Source organism: Tetrao urogallus (assembly GCF_951394365.1).
Source record: "Tetrao urogallus genome assembly, chromosome: 2".
Taxonomy (NCBI): domain Eukaryota; kingdom Metazoa; phylum Chordata; class Aves; order Galliformes; family Phasianidae; genus Tetrao; species Tetrao urogallus.
The window spans coordinates 102,546,844-102,570,526 of NC_136814.1; the positions used below are offsets into that span (position 1 = coordinate 102,546,844).

Sequence of the window (23,683 nt, forward strand, 5' to 3'; positions counted from 1 at the left end):
CAGGGTCTTGACACCACTCTTTGCCAGGCCCACATCCCTCGAGATCACAAACTCAACCAGGGCATGGTCACTGCAACCCAGGCTGCCTCCAACCTTAATGCCTTTAATGATCTTCTCTGCATTGGTGAGCAGCAGGTCCAGCAACGCTTCACCTCCGGTCAGTCTGTCCAACACCTGGACCAGAAAGTTATCATCAGTGCATTCCAGGAGCCTCCTGGACCTCTTGCAGCTCGCCCTGTGGTCTTTCCAACAGCTATCCGGATGGTTGAAGACCCCCACCAGGATGAGAGCCCGTGAGCACGAAGCCTCCTGCATTTGAAACAAGAAAGCCTCATCAACAGTCTCCCCTTGATCAGGTGGCTGTACTATACCCCTATCACCAGCTGGCCTTTGTTAGACCCATCCCTAATTCTGACCCGCAGGCTCTCAACCCGTTCCTGACTGTTTCTCAGAGGAAGCTCCTCACAGTCTATCCAGTCTGTGACATAGAGGGCAACTCCTCCACCCTTCCTACCTCCTCTATCCCTTCTAAAGAGCCGATACCCCCCAGTGGTGGTATTCCAGTCACAGGAATCATCCCACTCATCTGTGATAGCAACAAGGTCATAACTTTCCAAGCACATCACGGTTTCCAACTTATCCTGCTTATTTCCCAGGCTGTGTGCATTGGTATAAAGGCACTTCAGCTGGGCTTTCCGTCTCACCACCCTTATAGAGGATCTAGGATCCCCTAGAACAGCAGCATCCCCAGCATACCCCAGCCCCAGTCCATCCCTTTGTGTTCCACCGTCTTCGCCCATCAAGATTGGTACGAGCCCTGGAATGACCCGCTCAAGCCCAGCAGGCCTCGTTTTGTCCCCTTCCCCCTTCATACCTAGTTTAAAGACCTTTCAATGAGTCCTGCCAGTTCCTTGGCCAAGATCCTCTTACCCCTCAGAGACAGGCTGCCTCCAGCTGCAGCCATCAAGCCAGGTGTCAAGTAAATTGCCCCGTGGTCAGAAAAAAAAAATAATTCCTGTGTTTGCACCAACTTTTAAGCTATTTATTGGTTTTTTAGATCCTCTCAGTACCATTCCTTGCTACTGAAGGTATAGAATAAAAAACCACCTGCACACCTGCTCCATCAGCTATGTGCCCTAGTCCCTTGAAGTCTTTCATAGAATCACAGGAATGGCCTGGGTTGAAAAGGACCACAGTGCTCATCCAGTTCCAACCCCCTGCAGTGTGCAGGTCACCAACCAGCAGCCCAGGCTGCCCAGAGCCACATCCAGCCTGGCCTTGAATGCCTGCAGGGATGGGGCATCCACAGCCTCCTTGGGCAACCTGTTCCAGTGCCTCACCACCCTTCCTCCTAATATCTAACCTAAACCTCCCCTGTCTCAGTTTGAAACCATTGCAAGTTATTGTGAGATCTTTGTTGGAGGATTGTGATTGTGGTAGGGATTTTGTTTGTTTCTATTCTAACCACATTTATAGTATTGATTTTTTAACTCAGGAAGAATTTTCCTCCTCTCAAGCCAGTATCTCTCTGGTGAACCAGGTGAGCCTTTAATACACTGTATTTAGTCATAGCAGCTGGTTTAGTTTACCCTTTTTTTTCCTCTATCAGGTGAATAACTACTGAAATTGTTGGGCACACTGTTTTATATCACTTCTAAATAATATCTCTCTGAATTAGTTTGTTATCTTTTAAGTTTCTGGGTGAGTTTTGTTTCAGCTTCCCTCCTCAGCCATTATGAGCAGATATTTCTACTGTCTATTTTTGTATTTAAGAATTTGTAAAGCAAAATCGCTTCAGCTGACCTGTTGTTATTATTACAAACAATTTATTGCATCGTGTGATGCAAATAAAATAAATCAGATGCTGCAGTGACCTAGATACTCATTATTTATTTATGGGAATAAATATATTTAGCATTTATTTATACTGTTCTTCAATCTCAAATGCTGCAGACTCTTGGTTACTCAGACCTCTGCTGGGAAAATAACATTATTGCCACACATTTTGTAGGTTAGGAAACCTCACCAACGAGGCTTAAGTAAGTGCTGTAGGCTGTGTAAGATATAATTATTAGAACTAGGATTAGATGTTGGGAGTCTCAACTCCCTGTGTTGCGTGCAGACGTCTTGTTTCTGGGTGATAAAATCTGTGGATAACAAAGACCAAGGAGGTAAGGAATGATAAGGGCAGGATGATCACACAAAGTGATTTGGTCATTTGATTGTACATCTGATTGAGTACATTAAGTGCTTTAAATCTAGCCAAAAGCACAAGAGGAGATGGGAAATGTTGGCTTGCCTTGTCTCAGGTGTCCTTGGGGTGAAGTGTTCCTGCGAGAAGGTTTAGTGAAAAGGAAGGGAGGGAACAGTACAAACTGATACTCAACTTTGAAAACAGAGAGGTAATGAGCAGCTTTACAGGTAGATTTTTCTCTCCGGTCTTTACGAGTGACGCTTGGTCACACATCAGGCGCAGAAAAAAAAAATCATAGATCTGAAGGGTGTTGAGAAAACTACAGGATGGAGCTGTTGGAAACATTTTCCTGTTATCAAAACATTTGAATGATTTTCTTCTAACTTCCACTTTGTGTGCTGTTGCTTGTTATTCTGCTGGAGAGTTCAGGCAGATGGTGTTTCATCAGGTCTGAGGCATGGGTCTCTCCACCACATGCTTGTAGCTGTTCTAAATCTCTCTTTTCTGTTCTTGATTAACATTTACAACACCACCGCTCTCTTCCTCCTGATGTTCAGCTAGGAAAGGGAATGAAGCAGCGCTCCTCTGATGCAGAGGAGGTACAGCAGGGATTTGCCCCGAGGACTGCAGGGTACAAGCGCTGTGCTGGGGCCTCATCCCTTACATCCCTTTCTTTGCATTCCCTCAGGCAAGGTCTCGAGTTCCCCGTGAGCAGAAGTTGCCCTACATCGAGATGTCACGGCACCACAGCCGGTTTGAACGAGATTATCGGGCCGGGTGGGATCGTCGGGACTGGAGCTCCAACGGCAACCACGTCAGCAGCACCAACTGCAGCAGCGCTGCCAGCACCAACAGCAACAACCGCCCTGGGCTTCTGCCCCTGCCCATCGTCCCCTCCCGGCTCCCCACTCCAGCCACAGCTACTTGCACCACCGTCAGCAGCGATGTGATCACGAGCCTGGTGGCCAACTCGTCTCCAGCTTCGACTACCAAAGTAAGAACTCTGTATTTTTTATTCTGAGCGTGGTGTGTTTGAGGGGAAATTAGAGGTGGAACATCGTGTGTCCCTTTGCAAAATCTGTGTTTGCAGTGTAACACATACTTAAGCAGATTGTTCTTCCTCAAAGGCTTAGAGTTTCCCTGTTTCTGAGAGGCCCAGGGCTGAGCAGAGCAAACTCCATTTTTCTTCTAGCACTGCCTACATTTGGGCTTTCCATTGCTTTTCCTGGTTCCCATTTTTGCTTCTTCTCTCTTCATCAAGGCAGGGCTGTGTTTGACAGTAGGTGGATATTGTTTTCATGCTGAAGGAGCAGAAGAGGCACAAAGGCCATAATTTTGGCTGAATGTTGGGTTTTCTTCTCTTTAATTGTTACCTTCCTATAAAGTTTTCATAGCCTTGTTAGTGGTGCACATTATAGTGCAACAGTAGGACTGTTACAGCCAGGCTCACTCACTCATACAAAAGCGCACACTAAAAAGGAAGGAAATTTTAGACCAAATAATTGAAATCATTAGTAAACCATTGATTTTTTTTTGTTCTAATATATAATCAGGGGAAGGAACAACTTTTCCTTTAAAAAAAAAATATGTATATAAGAAATTAGTCCTTTTAAATCTGCAAAGTACAAGTTATTATTCTGGTAGAAAGTTGGGGTTTCTTTATGCATGCAAATTCAAATAGAACAGCTGGGGAATACAAAACCCTGGCAAATTGTAAAGGTGACCACAGTGTTAGCAAAGTGAGCCAGAAGCACTGCTGGTTTTCTTTTTATGATATTTAAATTTTCTTTCAACTTGGTTTCATTTTAATAACTGCTAGTGCCAAATGCAGCAGACACAGACAGGGGGAAAGGAGACAATAAAGTTATTTAAAGCCAAGAGCAAGCTGAAATTTTACTGCAGTACCATTATTATATTGATTTTATTTTTTCACACTGTAGAAAAACAAGGTCAATGCTCTAAAAGAGAGTATTAGGCCAAAGTTTACGTTGTCTGTGGTTTTAAAAATTTTCCACAGTGTCTTCAGATTATTTTCATTTGAAAGAAGCCCATCAGATTCAGATCAAAACATATTCAGAGTTCTCCAGATGCTATCCACAGATAGATGCATTTCAATCGTGCTTTGTCTATAGAAGATTGAGGCAATTTTGGAGCCAAAGCAGTCATTTTATTTATCATGACCTTTGTTCCTGGGTCTGCATAGAGTCCAACTATTGTGTGAAGCTGATCAGCCCTTCTCCCAGATGTTCAAAACCGTTTTGAAGCACAGCAGTGCCAGTAAACCATGTGTTTATTGGGGGAGAGGAGGCAGGAACTGCAAGTTAAATGCCTTTTGATCATATGTTCAATGCGAACTGTTTTCTAAATTACCTTATTAGGCAATTTTGTGATTACTTTCATTAGTAAGAATGTTTTGGTATGAATAGATCAAAAGCAATAAACAGGCAAGAATGGAGGTAGCATGGGACACTTTTTGTTTAGAGAACTGTTAATCTGCTGTGTAATCTCCCATAAAATTAATGTGTAAAGATGCCTACAGTCTTTGCCCCAGCCTCTTCTGCCAAAAATCAGCTGCACAGTTCTAAAAATTCAAAAATGCATGTATTAAAGAAAAAACTTTGAAAGGGAAAGGAGGTAGGTAGGATCAACAGAGATGTAAGAGTATAGTGCATAGCAAGCTTCCAACTAATGATGTGGAACGGTGTCAGAAAAAAACATCAGGTGCTCATACATACTCATGTTCACCCTTCCTGACTCTCTCTCTCTCCCTCACACACAGCTGATTTACACTTGTGGTTAGCAGTGTCCCCAGCCAGTGCCTTTCTCCTGTGAAATCCAGCTGATGGTTAACCGTAAAAAATTAGGTCTGTATAATGAGGAAAGTCAGAAGAGTGAAGCAGTTGCGTGGTTTATTTAAAAACAGGAATGTGCCAAGTTTTCTTGAGCTATGGAGAGCTCACAGTCTACTGTCTGCAGCCATTTTGGGAGTATTTTTATGAGGTAACAGCTCATGGAGGGCCAGTGGCAACTTAAACTGAATGTCTTAGTTTAATTTTGTGATCAGAAAGGGGATATTAAATTGCCTAGTTGTAACCTTCTGCAGTCTAAATCTTCTTCAGTGTTATGGCAATTGTCATTAGACTCAACAACGAGCTGGTGTCCACACAAGAGGTGACATGGTGAGTGAAATAAAGTAATCATGGTGTTTTGGAGCAAGAAGATTGAGAACATTGTTCTTTTTCTATAGTAGTCCAAGGATAAAGGCAGTGATGTGCCTCCAGGCTGAAGACAGAAAGGCCTCTTTGCTTCATCCATTTACCAGTTTTGACATTATTGTATCTTCCTGATCTGCTTTGAAGAGCACAATGAATGGAGGCTAACCCTTTGTTTTGTGTTCTTTCTATTTGATTATGCTCCCAGTTACAAGCTTGTTTCATTTATTTTATAAATCATGTATTCTGCCTTCAGATTCCTGGTCACTGGTTCCTCTAGTTTCCTGCAGCGTACCAGTTTTAGTAGCCTCCACAAGGACTGCGTATCTTTTTGTATCCCATCCAATTCCTCATTTGCCTTTGAAAATCTGGACACTAAAACCGTATGCAACATTTCAGCATCATACCATTCCTTTGTACAGGGATAAAAGTGCTCCCTTCCTCTGTTCTCATGTATACAGAGCTGATAATTGTTCCAGACTTTTTCTGCCAAGATGCTAGGAAAACACATAGCATTTTTCCTTTTGGATCCTTATGCTGCTTCCAGAATAACTGCTTTCGTGGGTATGGAATCAGACAATCATCACAGAATCATAGAATTACAGTCATAGTATGGTTATATGTTCATAGGCTCATATGACAGTCATATGGTTCAATCATATGATACAGTCATACATTTATAGGAATACGGTCATAGAATCATACCATAGAGTCATAGAACTTAGATTGGAAGGGACCTTAAAAATCATACAGTCCCAAGTCCTCTGACATGGAACAGGGTTGGCACCCACCAGAGGAAGCTTCCCAGAGCCAACTTGGCCTTGAGCACCTCCAGAGATGAGCCATTCACAGCTTCTCTGGGCAGTGCCCCACCAATCTCTGAGTATTTCTAGCCTAAATGTAAACCTCCCCTCTTTCATATTTAAACCATTTCTCCTAGTCCTATCACTGTCTGTCCATGTAAAAAGTCAGTCTTCCTCCTGTTTATACGCTCCCTTCAAGTATTGGAAGGTTACAAGGAGGTCTCCCCAGAACCTTCTCTTTTCCAAGCTGAATAAGCCCAGCTCCTTCAACCTCTCTCCCCAAGAGAGATTCTCGAGCCTTCTAATATGTTAATGGCCCTTCTCTGGATGTGCTCCTCATCTTTCTTGTGTTGGGAGAATGGGCTACCTTCCTTTTCCAACATGCATAGCTTTGCCATTTGTTGCATGGAAACTCGTCATTTCATATGAAAGCCTTATTCTTCTTACTTCCCACTCCTTTAATATTTTTTTTATCCACAAATTTAGCAGTGCTTTGCACATTTGCTTCCAAATCTTGTTTGAAAAGTTGAATACCATTTAGCCTAATACCATTTCTTGTCTCATTTCCCATTGGCAGCTAATCTTTGAGAAAAAAAGTCTGTTTACTAATTCTTAATTCATTGAACACCACTGTTGTGAAGTGCAAAGTCTTTAATCCAAAACGTTGCACAGTGCTAAGTCAATAGTTATTAAAAATGAATCCACCTGCCATTGTTCTCTGTTACATGTTATCAAGTAGACTTATAATCTTGACAAGGACTGAAATGAAGTCATTTTGACAAGATCTCAGTCTTCTGATGTCCATATTGATAGGCTTTGGTGATATTCCTGTCCTTCAGCTCCTGATACTGAATCCTAAAATGACAAATTCAAAATGGAGAAAAAGCCTTGATTTCTCTCTTGGTACTTGGCTGGACTGTGAAACTGCCTATACTGATGGTGGAATTGCTCACTGAATTTATCAATAAATAGTTATAAGGAGCACTAGGCTACATAATCTGGCTGAACCATTTGGTCTTTAAATGATCATGGAAATGTATGTAAGATTAAAGGCTTCACCCTGAATTATTAGATATGAATGGAAAAAAGCATTGGAAAGGAGAGGAAAAGTTGCTCAAATGAACTATTGGAGAGGGGTGAGACCATCTTCAGTGGAAAGCTTAAGATACACAATGCCAGTGATGAGGGGGTTGGGCTTGGGCTGCGTTTTTATGCTTCACAAAGAGCTTTTAACATCGTTCTGTGGAGGGCTTTGGAAGGATTTTATTACTAATTATTAATGTGTAGGAGAACTTTAGAACTAATTATACTTTGCAGACCTTTGAAATTTGTTCTCAAAGCGTACCTGTAATCTTCTTAGCACAGATGCTTTGGTACAAATCACACTTAGTGGATCTGCCACGTTTAAGTACTTACTGATGTTTGGTCTGAGTTATTTAAACAAAAAATAAAAAAACCAAAACACCTAACCCTGTAGTTTCCTAAGCTTTATTTTTTGCTGAACAAAATAATGGTGGTACTTTGTAACCCATTGGAGGCTGCCGGTAGACGTAAGAAAATCTATGTAAATCTCTACAACGCATAAAAAATAATTTAATGCCTCAACTTCCAGTACACCATCAGGGAAGCTGAGGCAGTAGGAGGTTCTGATCACTTTCTTCATTGGAGATCCTTCCTCGAGCCTGAAGTAGTCAGTAAGAGGGAGTGCTGCCATGAAGCTGCTCCGTTTACACCAGTTCTTCATATCCTGAGCCCAGTCAGGTATGGTGATGGAGCTCAGGTTTGGATTTGTCCATGTTTGTGAGGCGTTGTTTGTTTTCTTGCAGCGAGGTTATTTGTTGGTAGAAGGAAGCTATCAAAGAAATCCATATAAGACTGCAGCACTGCTTAAGATATTGGCAACAAAACACTCTAAAATTCATTTAAGGATGCTGCCTGCCATTCCAAGTATGTTTTCTGTTCATCTCAACAGCACCTTCATTCTTTGTTGCTTTTCTGAATTACTTTGTGAGTTACTTGTACAATTTTCTCCATCAAAGCTCCTGTATCACAGCTTCAATTTAGAAGTGTTGTCATGGGCTGTAATTTGAAATTTTATTACCAAGAGATTTTTTGGTAATAGAACATTTACTTTTATCATCTCTATATTATTTTTAAATGCCTGAAAAGATTGATACATCAACAGAACCCGTGCAGTACCAAGCAAGATCTATTTTTTTATTTTTTTTTTCCAACCTTAATTTTAAAAACCCTTTGCTTGGAACACAAATTGATTCTTAAGCCCCCAAACACTTAATGATTTGTTATTCTCAAGGTTAAACCTATGACAAATCTTATAAAAATGCCAGTCTTCGGTTTTGATAAGATTTTCTCCAGCCAAGCTCAGAGATAACTATATAGTTTTAAGTCTTTAAACAGCGTAACTGAGATGTGATCCTGGCTTCAGCACTCCCATAGCATTTAAGGTGTGTGTGTTGTTGCTCCTGTCGTTGTGATCCCACTGTGGTTAGCCACGCTTAGGATGTGGGAGAGAAGACAGAGATGGCAAAACATTTGTTCACCTCTCTGGAAATCCAAGCGAGGATTGCAGGGGAAAAATCACCCCACTGCTTTTGTCTCCGTGTATCATAGCAAGCAAATTGCATTGGAAAAATGCATGGGGAGGGAAACAAATATATGTTAAGGGAAAAACAAGTCGGTTTGGCTGAGGAATGCACGGTCAAAAGGAATGAAGTGGAACAGCACAAAGTAAAACGTTCAGTGTTTCCTTTCTTTAAGGTCCAAAAAACACGGTTCCCTCAATGGCAGTCTGTCACATGCAGCCGGTTTGCTGTACGTTGCAGAATTTATGTCGTCTGTTCTCTTTCTCTCGCTTCTGAGGTGGTGATTTGCTAAGCTGGTGTATGGCTTCCACAAATATTTAAAATATTGATTAAGCAGAGGAAAAATAAACATGAATTGTTTTTCAAGTTACGCCTTATGTTGTACATGACTAATTACATACAACAATTTGCTCTGCAATGGTAACTGAAATTTATGTACTCTTTTTATTATAAAACATAAGAGGCTTGCATAAAGAGAGAGATTATAAATATTGGAATACAACAGTTGCTAGAAAACAGTCAAAACATGCAGCGATGAAGTATGTAGGATTTGCTGTTCCAACTTCTCTGTGCAAAGCTACTCTACTCGTCCCTTGAGGGACTGTATTGATAGTTGGCATATTTTTGTCACCATTTGAGATAGTAGCTGTCAATTCTTTGATCTGGACGTGATGGCAGCAGTGCAAACCAAATGCAGCAATGGCAAAAGCTGTGTTTCAGATCCACCTGATTCTTTTGGCAAATTACTGTGATGCTAAGTGAGGCTCTTTTACATGAAGCTGTAATTATGCAGAGTATTACGTGGATGTAGGAGATAAAAGCAGTGCCCTGAGTATATAATACACAATGTTCTGTAACAGAAAACAAGGTCTGGTCTTCCCTGGCACCAAAATCACATTCTCCTGGTTCTTCAGGTTGAAAGTTCGATCGACCTGGAATGCAGCTTCCACACTGTGCCTCCTGCAAGGGGTCTGCAGGCAAGGAAGGGCAAACACCCAAAGTTCATTGGTGGTAGTGGTGCACCGTTGTGCCAGCCTGGCCAGGGTGAAAGTGCCAGAGTGCTCCCCCTGAAGTTACTGTACTATCCTGCTGGTATCCCTGAATAATTTTGGCAAATGCTTTTGAAAGATGAACAGGGCCTCTGTCAGGAAGAAGAGAAAGAAACACAGAGATTCGGTCTTTGACTCGCAAGGGTCCTTTTTCTTGACTAATTACAATTCTGTAGATGGAACCCAAGAATAACTTATGTTCCGCTAATGTGACAGTGGAACAAGTGCCAGGAGGTAACTGTGTCACCAAGGGACAAGAGAGCTTGGAGAGATCAGTGGTGGATTCCAAAACTGATGTACTGAAGCCTTGATGTAGAGGAACCAATGCCCTTTCAACAAGCTGAAGAGATATTTTGGGCAGTATTGAAACACCTACAGAAAGATGATCTTAATCTTTGGCTGTAGAGAGGGCTTTAATTGTGCTCATGATCTGTCACATCTTCTTATCATCCTACTTCAGTATTTCTTTTCATATGCATTTTTTGCATATTTTTGAATGGTGTAGAAATTGAAAAGTACAAAATGTGATTTCAGTTTGTCAACTCTTGTGAATACTTGACTGAAATTGATTTGGAGGCCCTGGAACACTAATTAATCTGTAAAGTCATAGAAAGCTACTTGGAGTTTTTAAATTGCAGTGTGTTTATCATCTGTTGAAAGAGCTGAGAGGTCTGGCCAGTTTCTAGTCCTAGTTGCATTCAAAGATGAAAGTCAGCATGTTTGAAACCCTAACTGACATAGCCAAGAACTTACAAGGTTGCAGCCATGATGGCTTTGGACAAAGAAGAAGGAGTATTTCTAGGCTTTGGCACTCTGATCGAAAATATCTCAACTTCTAAAAGAGATAAATATTAGTAATAACAATAAACAAAATGTGTGTTGGCCAGGAGTTACATGCTTGATTCTTCAAAATGATTTAGAGTTCTTTTTATTTTCTTATTTTTCTCATCTTTACTTTCTGTTTGTATAGACTAATTGCAGATTATCCATTAAAAATCCAGCAGAATATAATACATCTGCCAGTCAGGAGAATTTGTCATAGGCTCCTGTTAGGCTAAAAAATCCTGCCTGTGAGTTTCCTTGCCTGTGATCTGATGCTGATTACACAAGGTTTTATTGTCCAAGGAGCATTACTTCTGAAGGAGGGCAGGCTGTCTGCATTGTAGATGCATCAAATCCTGAGGTTGGTTGCTGTCATTTAGGAACATAGTGCTGTTGTCACTGTCAAACACAGCTAAAAAAGAATTTTATGAGGAGTCATTTGGCAGTTTCCTATTATTTTTGCTGTCAGTGGCTAACTTAGTCAGGTAGGCCCTGTAAATTATTTTCAAGACAGCTGGTTCTTTAAGTAATTTCTGATTTCGACATTGCGCGAAGAGGGCAATGTCAGGGAAATCACTGGGGGAGGGAATGAGTAGATTAAAGGTTTGGTACAAAGGAGCCAAACGCAAACTGTTTGCAATGGCTTTGGAGGAGGTTGAGTGGGATGTCTCCAGAACATAATTTTTGTTTACAGTAACATAAAAGTAGTGGTCATTTTTTAAAACATAATTTTATTGCATCTCAGAAGGAAAATAAACTGCCAAACAGATAATATTTTTATGGTGGCATTTGTTTCCTCAAATTATTGTTTCATTTGGACTCTTCAATTTAGAACGCACTTGCAAAGCAAGTGGATGAAGTGAATAGGAAGGAAGGAAGAAATAGAAAGAGAAGGAAAGAAGGAAGGAAAGAATTGTGCAATGCTTCATCTCTCCCTGAATTCCTGCTTGATACCACAGTTTGGCCCTAGGAGCAATAAACAGTGCGTTAACCTCATCTCCCTGGCTCCTTGTGCTGCTGTGCGTCACACCTGCAAACAGTGGACACAGGCTGATGCTCTCTGGGCACACAAGAAAGCTCCGATCACTCTGAATTGATGTTAAAGCAGCACCACTGCTCTTTCTACAGTCCCAAAAATCCTCTTGTAAAGAGTCCCCAGACCTTTAAGAAGACCATGAAGACCTTGTGATTTGATGGCATGAAATGCAGGCAGCCTGTGCTGTTTCACACTGTCAGAGTAGCGCCAGGAATCACATTACGGCAGCAAGGCTGAGCTGCTCACCATCCCATCCAAACAACACACACAAGGTGCAGAGAGCTTCTGCATAACTGGAAGTGCAGCGACTCACTATCTTGTGAGTGGGCAAAGCACTGGCTCATCAGTGCCTGCAGAGCACTGTAGGGGAAACCACAAAAGGAATTCCTCACCCTTTTTTCTAACTCCAGTTTCTCCTTCCAGAAGAAGCTCTGATGGAGATTTGTAATCAACCATTACTTTGAAAAGTAGCAGGTAGAAGGAGGATAAGCTTACAAGTACCCATGTCCTTCTGGGGGATTTTCTCTTGGAATCTGGAGCCTCACTAGATGTCCATATATTGGTTAACCTGCAGTACTGTACTTGGATGAGATGGGCACTTTTCAACAAACAAAATGTATATTTTACTTCAGTTTAGAGGAACTGACTATTCTGGAATTCTCCCCAAAGTCCATCTGCCTCTTCTGTTTTTGTTGTTCTGTGCTGCTGTCAGGCTGAAATATATGTTGCTGTTAACCCACTACAATTTAGCATCTCCAAACTGATTCACTTTGGAAAACAAAGCCTGAAGAAGTTCTGTTGAGAAAAATATGTTGTCTGTAAAGTGGTATTTGTGTGTAAAGTGATATGCACCCACTGTATAAATAATGAATAACAGCTAGTAATAAATTCTTCATATTGTAGCATTATTTCTTACTGTTTATGATCCCAGATTTTTTATGGTAATCCTAAAACAAAATGCTGAGAAGTATGTGAATAATATTTACTACTGCTAGGTTGTTACACACGTCAAGAAAGAGAAGCTTTCTTGACTGTATAATTTGAATGTTTAAGACTATATACTGTTTATATGATAATACTTTATACAATTAAAGTTATTCCTTCATCCCAAAAGAACACAGTGTGTTACAAAAAGTCCACACGTTCAAAACCACTGAAGTAATGCTTCGAGGTACGTTTGTCAGCTAGCAAATGGAATGCCCCTAAAAAGCAATGCCAGGCATATTTTAACCATGTGTTCCCTGCAAATCCTGTTTCTTTTTAAGAAGTGACAATCTTTGTACAGTCAGCTGTGTTGTACAAGATACTACACTGCCCCCAGAGCGATCTAGTTGCTCAGCCTTCTAGTGGCTCAGTAATTGCTCAGTTGGTGCATGGGAGCCAAACAAGCACAACTGGAGGCCCTCCCACCTGAACAGGGAAATCCAAATGAGCAGTGAATGTGTAGGAGAGAAGGAAGAGTCTTAGAATCACAGAGTGGTTAAGGTCAGAGGGGACCTCTGGAGGTCATCTGGTCAAGCATGGCCTCCTGAAGCCGCTAACCAGGCCTACATCCAGGTGACTTTTGAATATCTCCAAAGAGGAGACCCCACAGACTCTCTGGGCAACCCGTGCCAGTGCTTTGTCACCCATATGGTACAGAACTGCTTCTTGATGTTCCATCTTCTCTACTCGAGGCTTAACAGTTCCAGCTCTCTCGGCCTTTCTTTACATGAGAGATGAGAGGCTACTCAGGCATTATTTGGAAACACTGCTTTGCTGTGCAGGTTTAGAATGAGGAATATGAAAGCTCAGCAAGAATTAAAATTGGCAAGAGATATGAAGAACAGCAAGAAGGGTGCCTATAAATACGTTGGCAGCAAAAGGAAAATATGGGCTTACTGCTCAGTGTGTAAAGTCCCAAATGGAAATACAAGAAGCAAAGACAGTCTGTGCTGCTTTTTCCTTGGTCTTTACTGGCAAGGGTTCTTTCAGGTCCCTTTGTCTGGTGGCAGAATCTGGAGGAGTGAATTACTGCTCATAGTAGAGGACAGGCTTGAGGACAGGGATAGAAGATGAGGAATGATCTGACAGACCGCTTAAGTCAACTGAGCATACACCAGTTTGTGGGACTAGACAGGATGCATCAAGGAATACTAATAGTGACAGATGAACTGATGCCATTTTGAAGCCACTCACAGTCATCCTTTAGAAGCCACAGTGACAAGGGAATTTTCTGAGGATAAGAAAAGGAAACGGTCGTATTGTTCTTCAGGGTGGGCGAGAAGAGAAGTCCAGGGAACTATCAGTTTGTCAGCCCAACCTCAGTGTCCTAGAAGATTGTATAGCACTCCTTTCTAGACATCCAGCCACACAGAAAACCAGAAGGTGAATGCAAGCGAACAAGGGCAAATCATATCTATCCAAGCTGATGATGGTCTTCTATGATAGATCTGTAGACAAGAGTTGTACTTGGAATGAAATATTCCCATGTAGCTTTACAGGCTGAGCAGAAAATGTGTGGAAAGCAGCTTTGCAGAAAAGGAGATTCTTCTTTACCCTAAGTTTAAAATGAGTTAGCAGTGCAATGAAGGCCAACTAAGTAATGGAATATACCAGCAAGACAACAGCCACCAGTTCAAACTCTGTCAATTTTGTGACTGCCTCTCAAGCGCCATGTCCAGTTTTGGGCTCCCATGTGCAAGCCAGACACTGACCTACTGGAACAAGTGCAGTGAAGAAGAACTCACCAGAGTTCAAGACATGGGAGAAGCTGAGCTGATGCTATTGAGCATGGACAAGACTCACTGGCATGGAGGGTAGGACCACTCCCTAAGCCTATCTAAGGTGCAGTATAGAGACACGAGAGTAGATTGTTCCTGGTGAAAGGAAGAAGAGCAATGAGCACAAATTGTGCCCAGAACAATTTACACATAAGGGAACAGAAAGTCTCTGTGCAGGTCCAAAACTGGAGCAATGGGTAAGAGCAGCTACAGGTTCTCCACTCTTGGAAATATACTGCAAGTTCAGCTAGACAAGACAAGGAGCACATTGATTGCATCAAAGATCACCTCGTTTTGAGGAGGACTGGACTACTTTATCTGCAGAGGTCCCTTCTAAGCAAAAGCATTCTATAATGCAATCCTGACACTGTCCTAGAATTGAACCATCACTAAACATACCTCACAAAGCAGAGGTAATGTTAGTTTGCTTTAAAACAATTCCCAGAATCCTCCTCAGCTGATAAATACTAAATCCTTGAATTTATTTTAGCTCTTCTGAGCCTGACTCCTATCTTGGCACAGTCATCAGAGTTTTGTTTTTGAACAGCTTGTTTCCTTTCGAATTTCTACCTCATGCTGGGATGGGGTATGACTGAATAATTTATCTTCCTTTTCCTCAAAAGCAAAGCAATAGTTATACTCCACATAGATTCACAACATTATTCTGCTTCTAAGCTTCTATTAATTATCTTTATCATCCCTGCTTTTAAAGGTCTAGCATTTATCTTTGCAAAGTTCTTTAAGTTGGATGAGGGAGGAAAATTTGTGTATTAAATCCCATTCTTGCTCATGAAGCTTTAAACTCCATGTGATAAACCTTTCTTCCACTGCTTGCAATAATTCTTTTGGCAGTTTTCTTGTGACCAAAGTGTCTGATGTGTAGAACTGATGACTTTTAAGGTCATTATGCACACATGTAGTTATCTCAGATGTGCTTCTTCTTTGATTAAGACATATACATATATACAATTTTTATAAGCACAGATATTTTCTTTGCCACGTACAAAGTTGCTGATCATCTTGTTTTCTCAGCCTACCTAGAAATATGACCTGCTTAACAATAACATTTAGTTCAGAAACAGGGAAGGGTAATGTTGTTTCAGTGTTTTTAGATTCACCTAGGCTCTGGATTTTACAGCTGTTTCAGGACAAAAATGGTCAAGCCTTTCAATAGATTTATCTTCATTTCCATCTTCATATTATGTAGGTAATCCCTGAGTTTTTGTGTAAGTTGCCTTTGTTTCATCACTGCTTGCTTTGTAAAGGTGCAGGACAACAAAAGCACGCTTTGCTCTGCAAATTTGGGACATCCTCAATTGAGGTGAACTGATGGGCATGGAGGGGGAAGCTTGTAAAATAACTGTGAGTAAAAGAACAGAACAAAACGCTTCATTTTTCATTCCATCTCTGTTCCCTATGAGCCACTTTGTTATTCATGTTGTGCTGAGTGATTGTCCTGTAAAATGGGCCAACAAGGCCCGTGATGGAAGAGGAGCACAGGGCTGAGGGCTAGGTTTACACAGACTGGAAAAGAGGAGGCTGAGGGGGATGTGATTGTTCTTATCAGCTTCCACCAAGACCAGTTATTCTCTGCTAGGGGAAGCCTTCAAACAAAAAGTGGAGAAGAATCTTTGGGAAAAGATGGTCTAGACTCTTAAAAAAGCTTTCTTTCAGAGAATGAATATTTATGTTTGGTGGCACCTGCCATAGCAGTAACCTTGTCCCTGGAAGTAAGTCTGCAAAAGCCAGTCTTTCTTATATGGCCTCGTGATCTGTTGGCAAGGAAGCAGGTTTGCTCTGCAGCAAAATCTTTGGGTCACTCTTTTGATACAGGACTAAGAAGGTGGTTCAAAAATGAGGTAGGGCAACTGCAGCACCTGCTGCACTGCTATTGAACACTGTGCCTTTTTGCCACCTCTTTGAAGTAGGACATTAAATACAGACATTAAGCAATACTGCAAAGTTTGTGGACCAATCCATGCTTTCCTTCGTTTTCTTACTTTTCTAATTCACTCTTGATGTCTTTTTCCATCTCCACCATTTTGTATCAGACGTTTTATTTAAATTTTTCTGACATTTCCCACAGTCATTGCTGGATGCACCATAGCTTGCTGGCAGCTTTAACCAAAGCACTGGTAAAAAACGAGGTATGCTTGGTGCTTACCACAACTATTTTGACCTTCTACTTTCTTAACAAATGCAGCACCTCTGAGAAAATAAGACTGATTGGAAAATAAAACTTGGGGCGAAGAAAAAAAGAAGGAAAGGAATCATGAAAATGCATACAGATTTTTTATTTGGTCAGATAATCCTTTTTATGTGTCTGTTTTCCTGTGAGCTCTTTTCACAATGCAACTGCATTTGGCAAGGTCAGTGCTAGATGATTAAGCAGTGCCAGACCTTGGGTCCAAGAGCTGGAACATGACCATCTATACCATTAAATTGTTAGCACAGGCTCTGCTGTGCTTTTGGCCTGGGCCAGCCAGCCTGTCATAAATGATACTGAGGCATGGTTTGGGGATTAGCAAGGGCCAGGAGCCATTCTCAATCAGCAGTTTGGATATAGCCACCCTATTTTGGAAGATAAAAGTATATAATCCTGGGAGTGTGGCTATGCCATATCATTTGGCCTCAGAACCATATAACAGGTCCTGGCCCTGTTCAGTTTTCTAGTCAGTGGGAAGGCTTTGTGTTGGAGACAAGAGACTGCTTACTTGACTCTACTGTCCTGTACTTACTAAGTTATATCTGGACAATAAGGAATTCAGTCACATCTCTACTTGATCTGTTCTTTTATCAGGCTAGTAGCTGTGCATTAATATGGTATGATTTGTCCCTGTTGTAATTGTCGTAGCAACTGGAATGGTTGGTGAAACCAATCTCTCATTATTAATACATAGGTTGCACCAAAAGTAATGCCTCCTGTTTATTTCCATAGAAACAAAGAGCAAATAATACTGTTTGACAAAGAAAATTCTCAGCTTCAAGACACTGTTTTTCAGCATAGGCACCACCACTAACTATGCATTTTTGCCAGCTCTAAACAAGAGCCTGCATGCGAAACTCATACATATCTGCATTAGTAGAATGACCAGTGTCACCGTCACCTTGGCTGAAATGCATCACCCAGTGCCTCACTGCACTCACATCCACAGTTTGGTTTTCATAAATGTTCAGCATGTTGATGAATGTCAACAGATGCTGTTTTTTCCATCAGGAGGAATTCAGGCACCCCTTTGCTTCATACACATTTCTGTGTCAGACACCATTTTGTCACATTGCCCCTCTGCTGCCATCTGTCACATGGCAGCAGAATTTAATGGAATGCTGGTGGGAAGGTTCAGCTTCTACCACCATATCACCAACATTCACCTCTGACATTGTAGGCCAACATCATGAAATAGGAGGCATTAATTTCAGATCAGCCATCCCTGAAGTATATAGTCTAAGGGAGGCTGGGAGTGTATTTTCTAGGGAACTGTTGCAGCCATTTTGCAGAAATCTTTGTCATGGTCTTGCAAAGCGGCCACCTACTGCTGGTAAATATAGTCCCCGTATCAGAATGAAGAATATGTTATGCAGATGTTCCTGGTGGCAGGGAATTATTTTTATGCTTTCTTTTGGGTCTGAAAATAAGAGATTGTGTTAGATACTGGATGGATGCTGGCGTACGGCTAGTATGAAAGATCACGTTATCCATTAAGTGTTGAAGTAGAAACGCCTCTCACTACCTGCACAATTGATTTTTCACTTACTAGGCTGTCTATTCTCTTTCTCTCTCACCACAGCATTGAATAGAAAATAATACTGCTTTCTGCCAATGAAGGCCCAATAAACCTGTGACAGTTGCCAGGACTGGGGAAATTCCAAGAGTATGGTTATATCCTTTTGTCCTGTCCAGTTTTCATCTCCCATTTCCTGCTGCTGGAAGTACAGTTATCTACACATTCTGATTTTTTCCAAATACTATTTATCAACAGCAGTTGGCTTATTTCATGAGTGGAAAGCTGCGAACTGCACTGATGATGCGCCCACGTAGTGCTGCAAGAAAAGAAGTCTGAGGTATTGTTTTTCCTCCCTGGAAGTGTTTAAGACCAGGTTGGATGGGACCCTGGGCAATCTGATCTAATACTTAATCTGGTGGCTGGCAACACTGCCTGTGGCAGGGCAGTTGGAACTCGATGATCCTTGAGGTCCCTTCCTACCCAAGCCACTCTATGAGTCTGTGATTCTATGATTTTAGATCATCCAGCAGAGCAAAATCACACATACCAACTTGCACATGCTACAGCCTTTACAAACAACACTGTAGTAGCACAGTTAATCATAGAATCATAGAATGATTTGGTTTGGAAGGGACCTTTAAGATCATCTACTTCCAATCCCCCTGCTATAGGAAGGTACACCTTCCTCTAGACCAGGTTGCTGAAAGCTCCATCTAGCCTAGCCTTGAAAATATGTGTGTCTCCATGCTGGGTGGTTTTGGCCTTGATTTTCAGTCAGTGCTGACAACATAATAGACTTTTCAGTGCCAAATACTTTATCCAAAGCATTTATCACAAGGTATGTCCAGTGGTCCTTATGTGATGGAGTTTGGATAGAAATCCATGAGCATATGTTGTCTGTGGTAGCCTTCCCCTCACAACAGGCTATCAAAACAAAGCTCAGAGTGTCTCACCTGTGGTGTTATTTCTTGAATAGCTCTGGTGACTTGTTTTCCTCATCCTGTCAACCATAAAATCTGCCAAATTTACCATAGATTTGTAGAAGAGCAGTTTACGAGTCTGTGTGATGTACAGCTCAGGGGTTAATAGTGGGTGTTTTGCCTGTTGGGTTCAGTCAAACGTAACGCTATTAACACGAGGTAGTTGTTCAGTGCTGCTGAAAATGAGCTTCTGTTTCTCATCCCTTTTCCCTTTGTATTTCTGCTTCATTGTGTTTAGTGCCCTGACTGTTCACTTTTCCTTTGGAGGTGACTGTTCCTGGACAGAATAAAAGTACAGAGACGGAGTGGTGTGAAAATGTGCGTACCGCTGCTGAAAGCCTTTTACAAGAGCTAGACTGCTTGGAGAAATAAAGAAGGAGAGAAAGAAAGGAACGCAGTTGCAAGAAGCAAATCTAAATAAGCTCCCACTCCACCTTTTTCAATTTTCTGGAGGAAATATCTTTTTTCATATCATTTGACTTTTTGATTGTTAGATCAAATTGAGCCAGTTGGAGTGAGACTCAGTGATCAGAATAGAAGTCCTGAAAACCTCTGTTTAGCTGCTCTCTGGTCTCTGTGCAATTGGTTTGCTTAAATTCGCTATAATAACCTTTTAAGAGTCATGTATCCATTCTTCGCTGAGGACCCTGCTGTGCATTGCGATTATGTTATCTGTTGCCTCCCTGGATCTTTAACATGATCAAAGTGTTGTGGAGTTTGGGGGTTTTTGTTTGTTTGTTTGTTTTGTTTTCTCTTGGTCTTTTTTCTTTTTTCTTTTTTTTTTTTCTCTACAAGCTTTTACTTTCAAAATATAAGCATATATTGCTTGGTATCTTTTGCTCTCCATGTCAGTCCTCCTTTTTTTCCTCCTTTCCTCTTCAAAGTTTCTGCTTAGTAAGTATTGAACAATCATGCTGAGTAGCTCTGATAATTAGGTAATTTGAATTCAGGGATGGATGTTAGATGTTAAGTCGTGGGATGGAAGCTGGTTACGTTGGAAGGCAGTGCATTCTGTCTCTGGGCAGGAGAGAATGAAATGCCCTTTATATCAGTACCACTCACCAGCAAGCCAAGGATATGGCATAGAACATCAATGCAATTGCATGGCCTTGTTCACCCTCTTAGGGAAAGCAGCAGATGTTTACAGTGAATATAGTGAAGTGCAAATGGGTAAAATAATGAACTGAAGTGGCAGCTTAATGGAATTATTAATAGGATGTGTGTTCAAATAGTGAACAAGGATTGATTTGTATTAACATAGGTTTTACACATGTAAACTTATGCAAAAGATTATAGCATACTTTTCCTTCTCTGATGGAGTGTTTATAGAGTACGCTGTATGTGCAGGGTTCTCTGAACTTCTTTAAATATTGCCCTTTCTCCCACTTATCTCCTGGTGTTGCTCAGTGTGTAGCACTCCACATAAATCTGTATAATGCACCCAGAGATTTAACTGAACAGCAGTGAAACCTTGAAATTAAAACTGAAGCAGTAGGTGTTCAGTGGGAGTTCGGTGTTTGCTTGTTCATTCTCACCAGAATAAAAGGTGGGAACATGATGGATAGCTCAAAATGCTAAAGTGCAGCTATGTGTGAGCTGGAAGGCCTCTGCTAGAAGTGGCTATATACCTACAAGGTGGTGGCGAAGACATCATAATTATGAGCTGACATTTAAAGAAATGTCAGAAGCATTCAAACAAACCCCTGCTCAGCTTCCACCCATGTATCTTTTTGTGTCCCCAGTCCTGCCATCTGTTATCCCAAGGACTCCAGTTTTGATTACCTTTTTGTTTGCTTTTCTGATAAATGTTTTGTTTATCCTCTATGCCTGGCATGTGCTTCCAGAGATTGTTTGCAAGCCCCTTACCCTCTTTGTACGTGGATTTCTCCTAAAGATCTATTTACTACCATGACGCTGGCCAAAACTAATCCTCGTGATTGTGGATGGGCTGAGTACTTTTGCATTCTGTATTTAGCAGCGTACTTTGCCAAATACCCTTTTGGAGTATGCGTACAAAAATGCATATGGTGTTGTTCAGCATTGTTGCCTGTCGTCTACTTACTTGCTCGTGGGTTATTTTCTTCACATATTGTTTTCTTGACATTTGTGAATGTGAGCTCTTAAGGGCAAGGAACATGTCATTCTTGGCATTTGGGAAGTTCTTCATTCCATTTAACAGATTTTTATTGCGACGTGTGTTCTGAAAATCAAAGAGGAGTGTCTTGGCCATTATGCTCTGGTGCAGCAAGGTCTGTGTGTAGTTCATTGGTGACCATTTAAGAAAGACTTAAAACAGCTGCTATGCTCTATTGGCGCTATTGATAACATTAAAGTGTGTTTTATTCTGCTAACCCTATCTCTATCCATAAATCATGAGAATAGTCACAGTAGGTGAGATTAAGCCTTCTTACAACTCAATATTCTGCCTCCATGGGAGATTTACAGCATATGTATATACACCTGTATATGTACTTTTCCCTTGCCAAGAATTGGGGTGATAATCATGGCAGGTAGCTGCTGGTGATCAAAATGAAAGAGGCTGAAATGTTTTTGAGTCTGCCTGGTCCTTCAGAGCTGTTGTCATTCACGAGAATGAGTTCTTCAAATGCAGGTCAGTAACCAGAGGCACACACAAGTTGTCCATCCATGTTGCGATACCTGCCATAAGTGGCTGAGTAATTTCCAGCTGGGAAGAGGAGAAAAGGCATGTGATCCTGTCCTCATCAAGCCTTGACTCGCTGCTTGGAAGCCATAGCTAGACACCTGCATAGATACTGACATTTTAATAACCATGAATGTGAGTGTAAATTAAGGCTGGTGGTTGTGTAGTTGTAAGGACCAGCTCAGATGCATAGGGTTGTAGCAAGGCTAATCTCCAATGGCTATTAGCACTTACTGTTTCTGAAAAAAAATGCTGACCATGTGATTTTTGTTGTAGAATCATGTTAGTCCTGGGGTGGATAATATTGGGTAAAATATATTGTACCTATAATTCATATTAATGGAAATGCAATAATGGCAACCTGTCACCCACAGAGATTAGAAATGAGTCCAAATGTTGTGCTATAAGAGCATTAAAAAGGCATTATGAATTAGAATCTATTGCACCGTGTTTTCCTCATTATAAATAATGGAGGGAAAAAGTAGATCTTGAAGTTTTCAGATTGTCCATTTCAAGAGAGGCCAGCAATTACTTTGTAGAGCTGACTGTGCACCATTGATCTGACTTATGGATTTCATAAATGCAGTAGTCTGTTAATTTAATAAACTTACTCAATCTGTTTTTAAACAGAGCACAGAACTTTGAAAAATGATTTCCTTTCAAACTAAAATTAACTCTTATGGCTTTTAAACATTAGGCTGTGATATTTGCTTCCAGTTTTTCATTAAAATACCTTCTGGTTTCACATTTTTCCTGGGATGAGCTAAATGCTTGCAGCTCATGTTTTATCATATTAAATACTCATATTTCACTTATGCTAATTTGGCATCGAGTTATGAATTGGAGTTCTTAGACAGACCTTTATTTGGTTCTGCATTGTCAGTAATTTTACAGCTACCTCCAAAGTTTAGCATTGCCAAAAGCTTAGATGCAGTTGCTCCATAATCTAGATCTTGTCATATAATGGACAGAATATTGATGCCCTAGATATGACCTCTTATCTAAGCAGTTTATATGTGAGGCTGCATATTCTTTGGAGAAAAACTTTAAACGTTTTCAACAAATTTGCAGAAAACTGAGTAAAGAGAGAATTCCCTCTCAAATTAACTTGCACTCTGAATAATGAGGTTTCGTTATTACTGTCTTTGTCTGCTTTAGCTTTTCTGACCACAGCAGGTCATAAAGCAATGCATCTGCTCTTGAAATCTGGCAGCTTTTTCAAATCTATGACGTACCTGTTAGACTTAAATCTATTGAACTTCAGCTGTACAGAAGTAAAGCAGTGCGATGGCAAGTTTTGTCAACCTAATTTCTGGATTTGGTGATGTAAACATTAATCTTTATGGAATCTTACCATCAGAATTTATTTCTGTATTAGTCTGGAAACATACCTGCTCTGATGAAGCACATACGTAATTAAGGACAAAAGTATTCCATGTTAAATAAATTCTGAACTTTATGCAGTATAGACCCGTCGTTCCTTCCCTACACCAATCTATGCAAAACGTATTGTATCATGAATTGGCACTGACAGGGTAACTGTAGGGTATTTGGTCAGATGCCAAGTTTAATTCATTTGTTATCAAGATCAAGAAACGAATGTGGCAGTGACAGTAATAATTATCTTCTGTATCGAAATGAAATACAGGCTCACACTTTTTGTTTAAAAGGGAGATAAGGGAGAGTAAGACAATTATACCTATCATAGACTCCTGACCTGTGTTTTTATTGTTCTTGACAAGCTTAGAAAGCATGGTGGTACATCTTGGCCAAAGAACGCCTAGATTCAAATGAAATAACTTTCAACTGGTACCATATTTATGTAGCAGGCTGAT

The 23,683-nt window shown here is 40.9% G+C and overlaps 1 protein-coding gene across 1 annotated transcript in view; it reads left to right on the forward strand.

Annotated features, from left to right (window-relative positions):
• Positions 1 to 2,927: 2,927 nt before the first annotated feature.
• Positions 2,928 to 23,683, forward strand: part of KLHL29 (kelch like family member 29) — a gene marked incomplete at both ends in the record, with an annotated part of 244,358 nt that continues 223,602 nt past the window's right edge. Inside the window, one exon of the mRNA XM_079550118.1 lies at positions 2,928 to 3,188. Coding sequence (XP_079406244.1) covers positions 2,928 to 3,188 — 261 coding nt within the window. The remainder of the gene's footprint in view (positions 3,189 to 23,683) is intronic.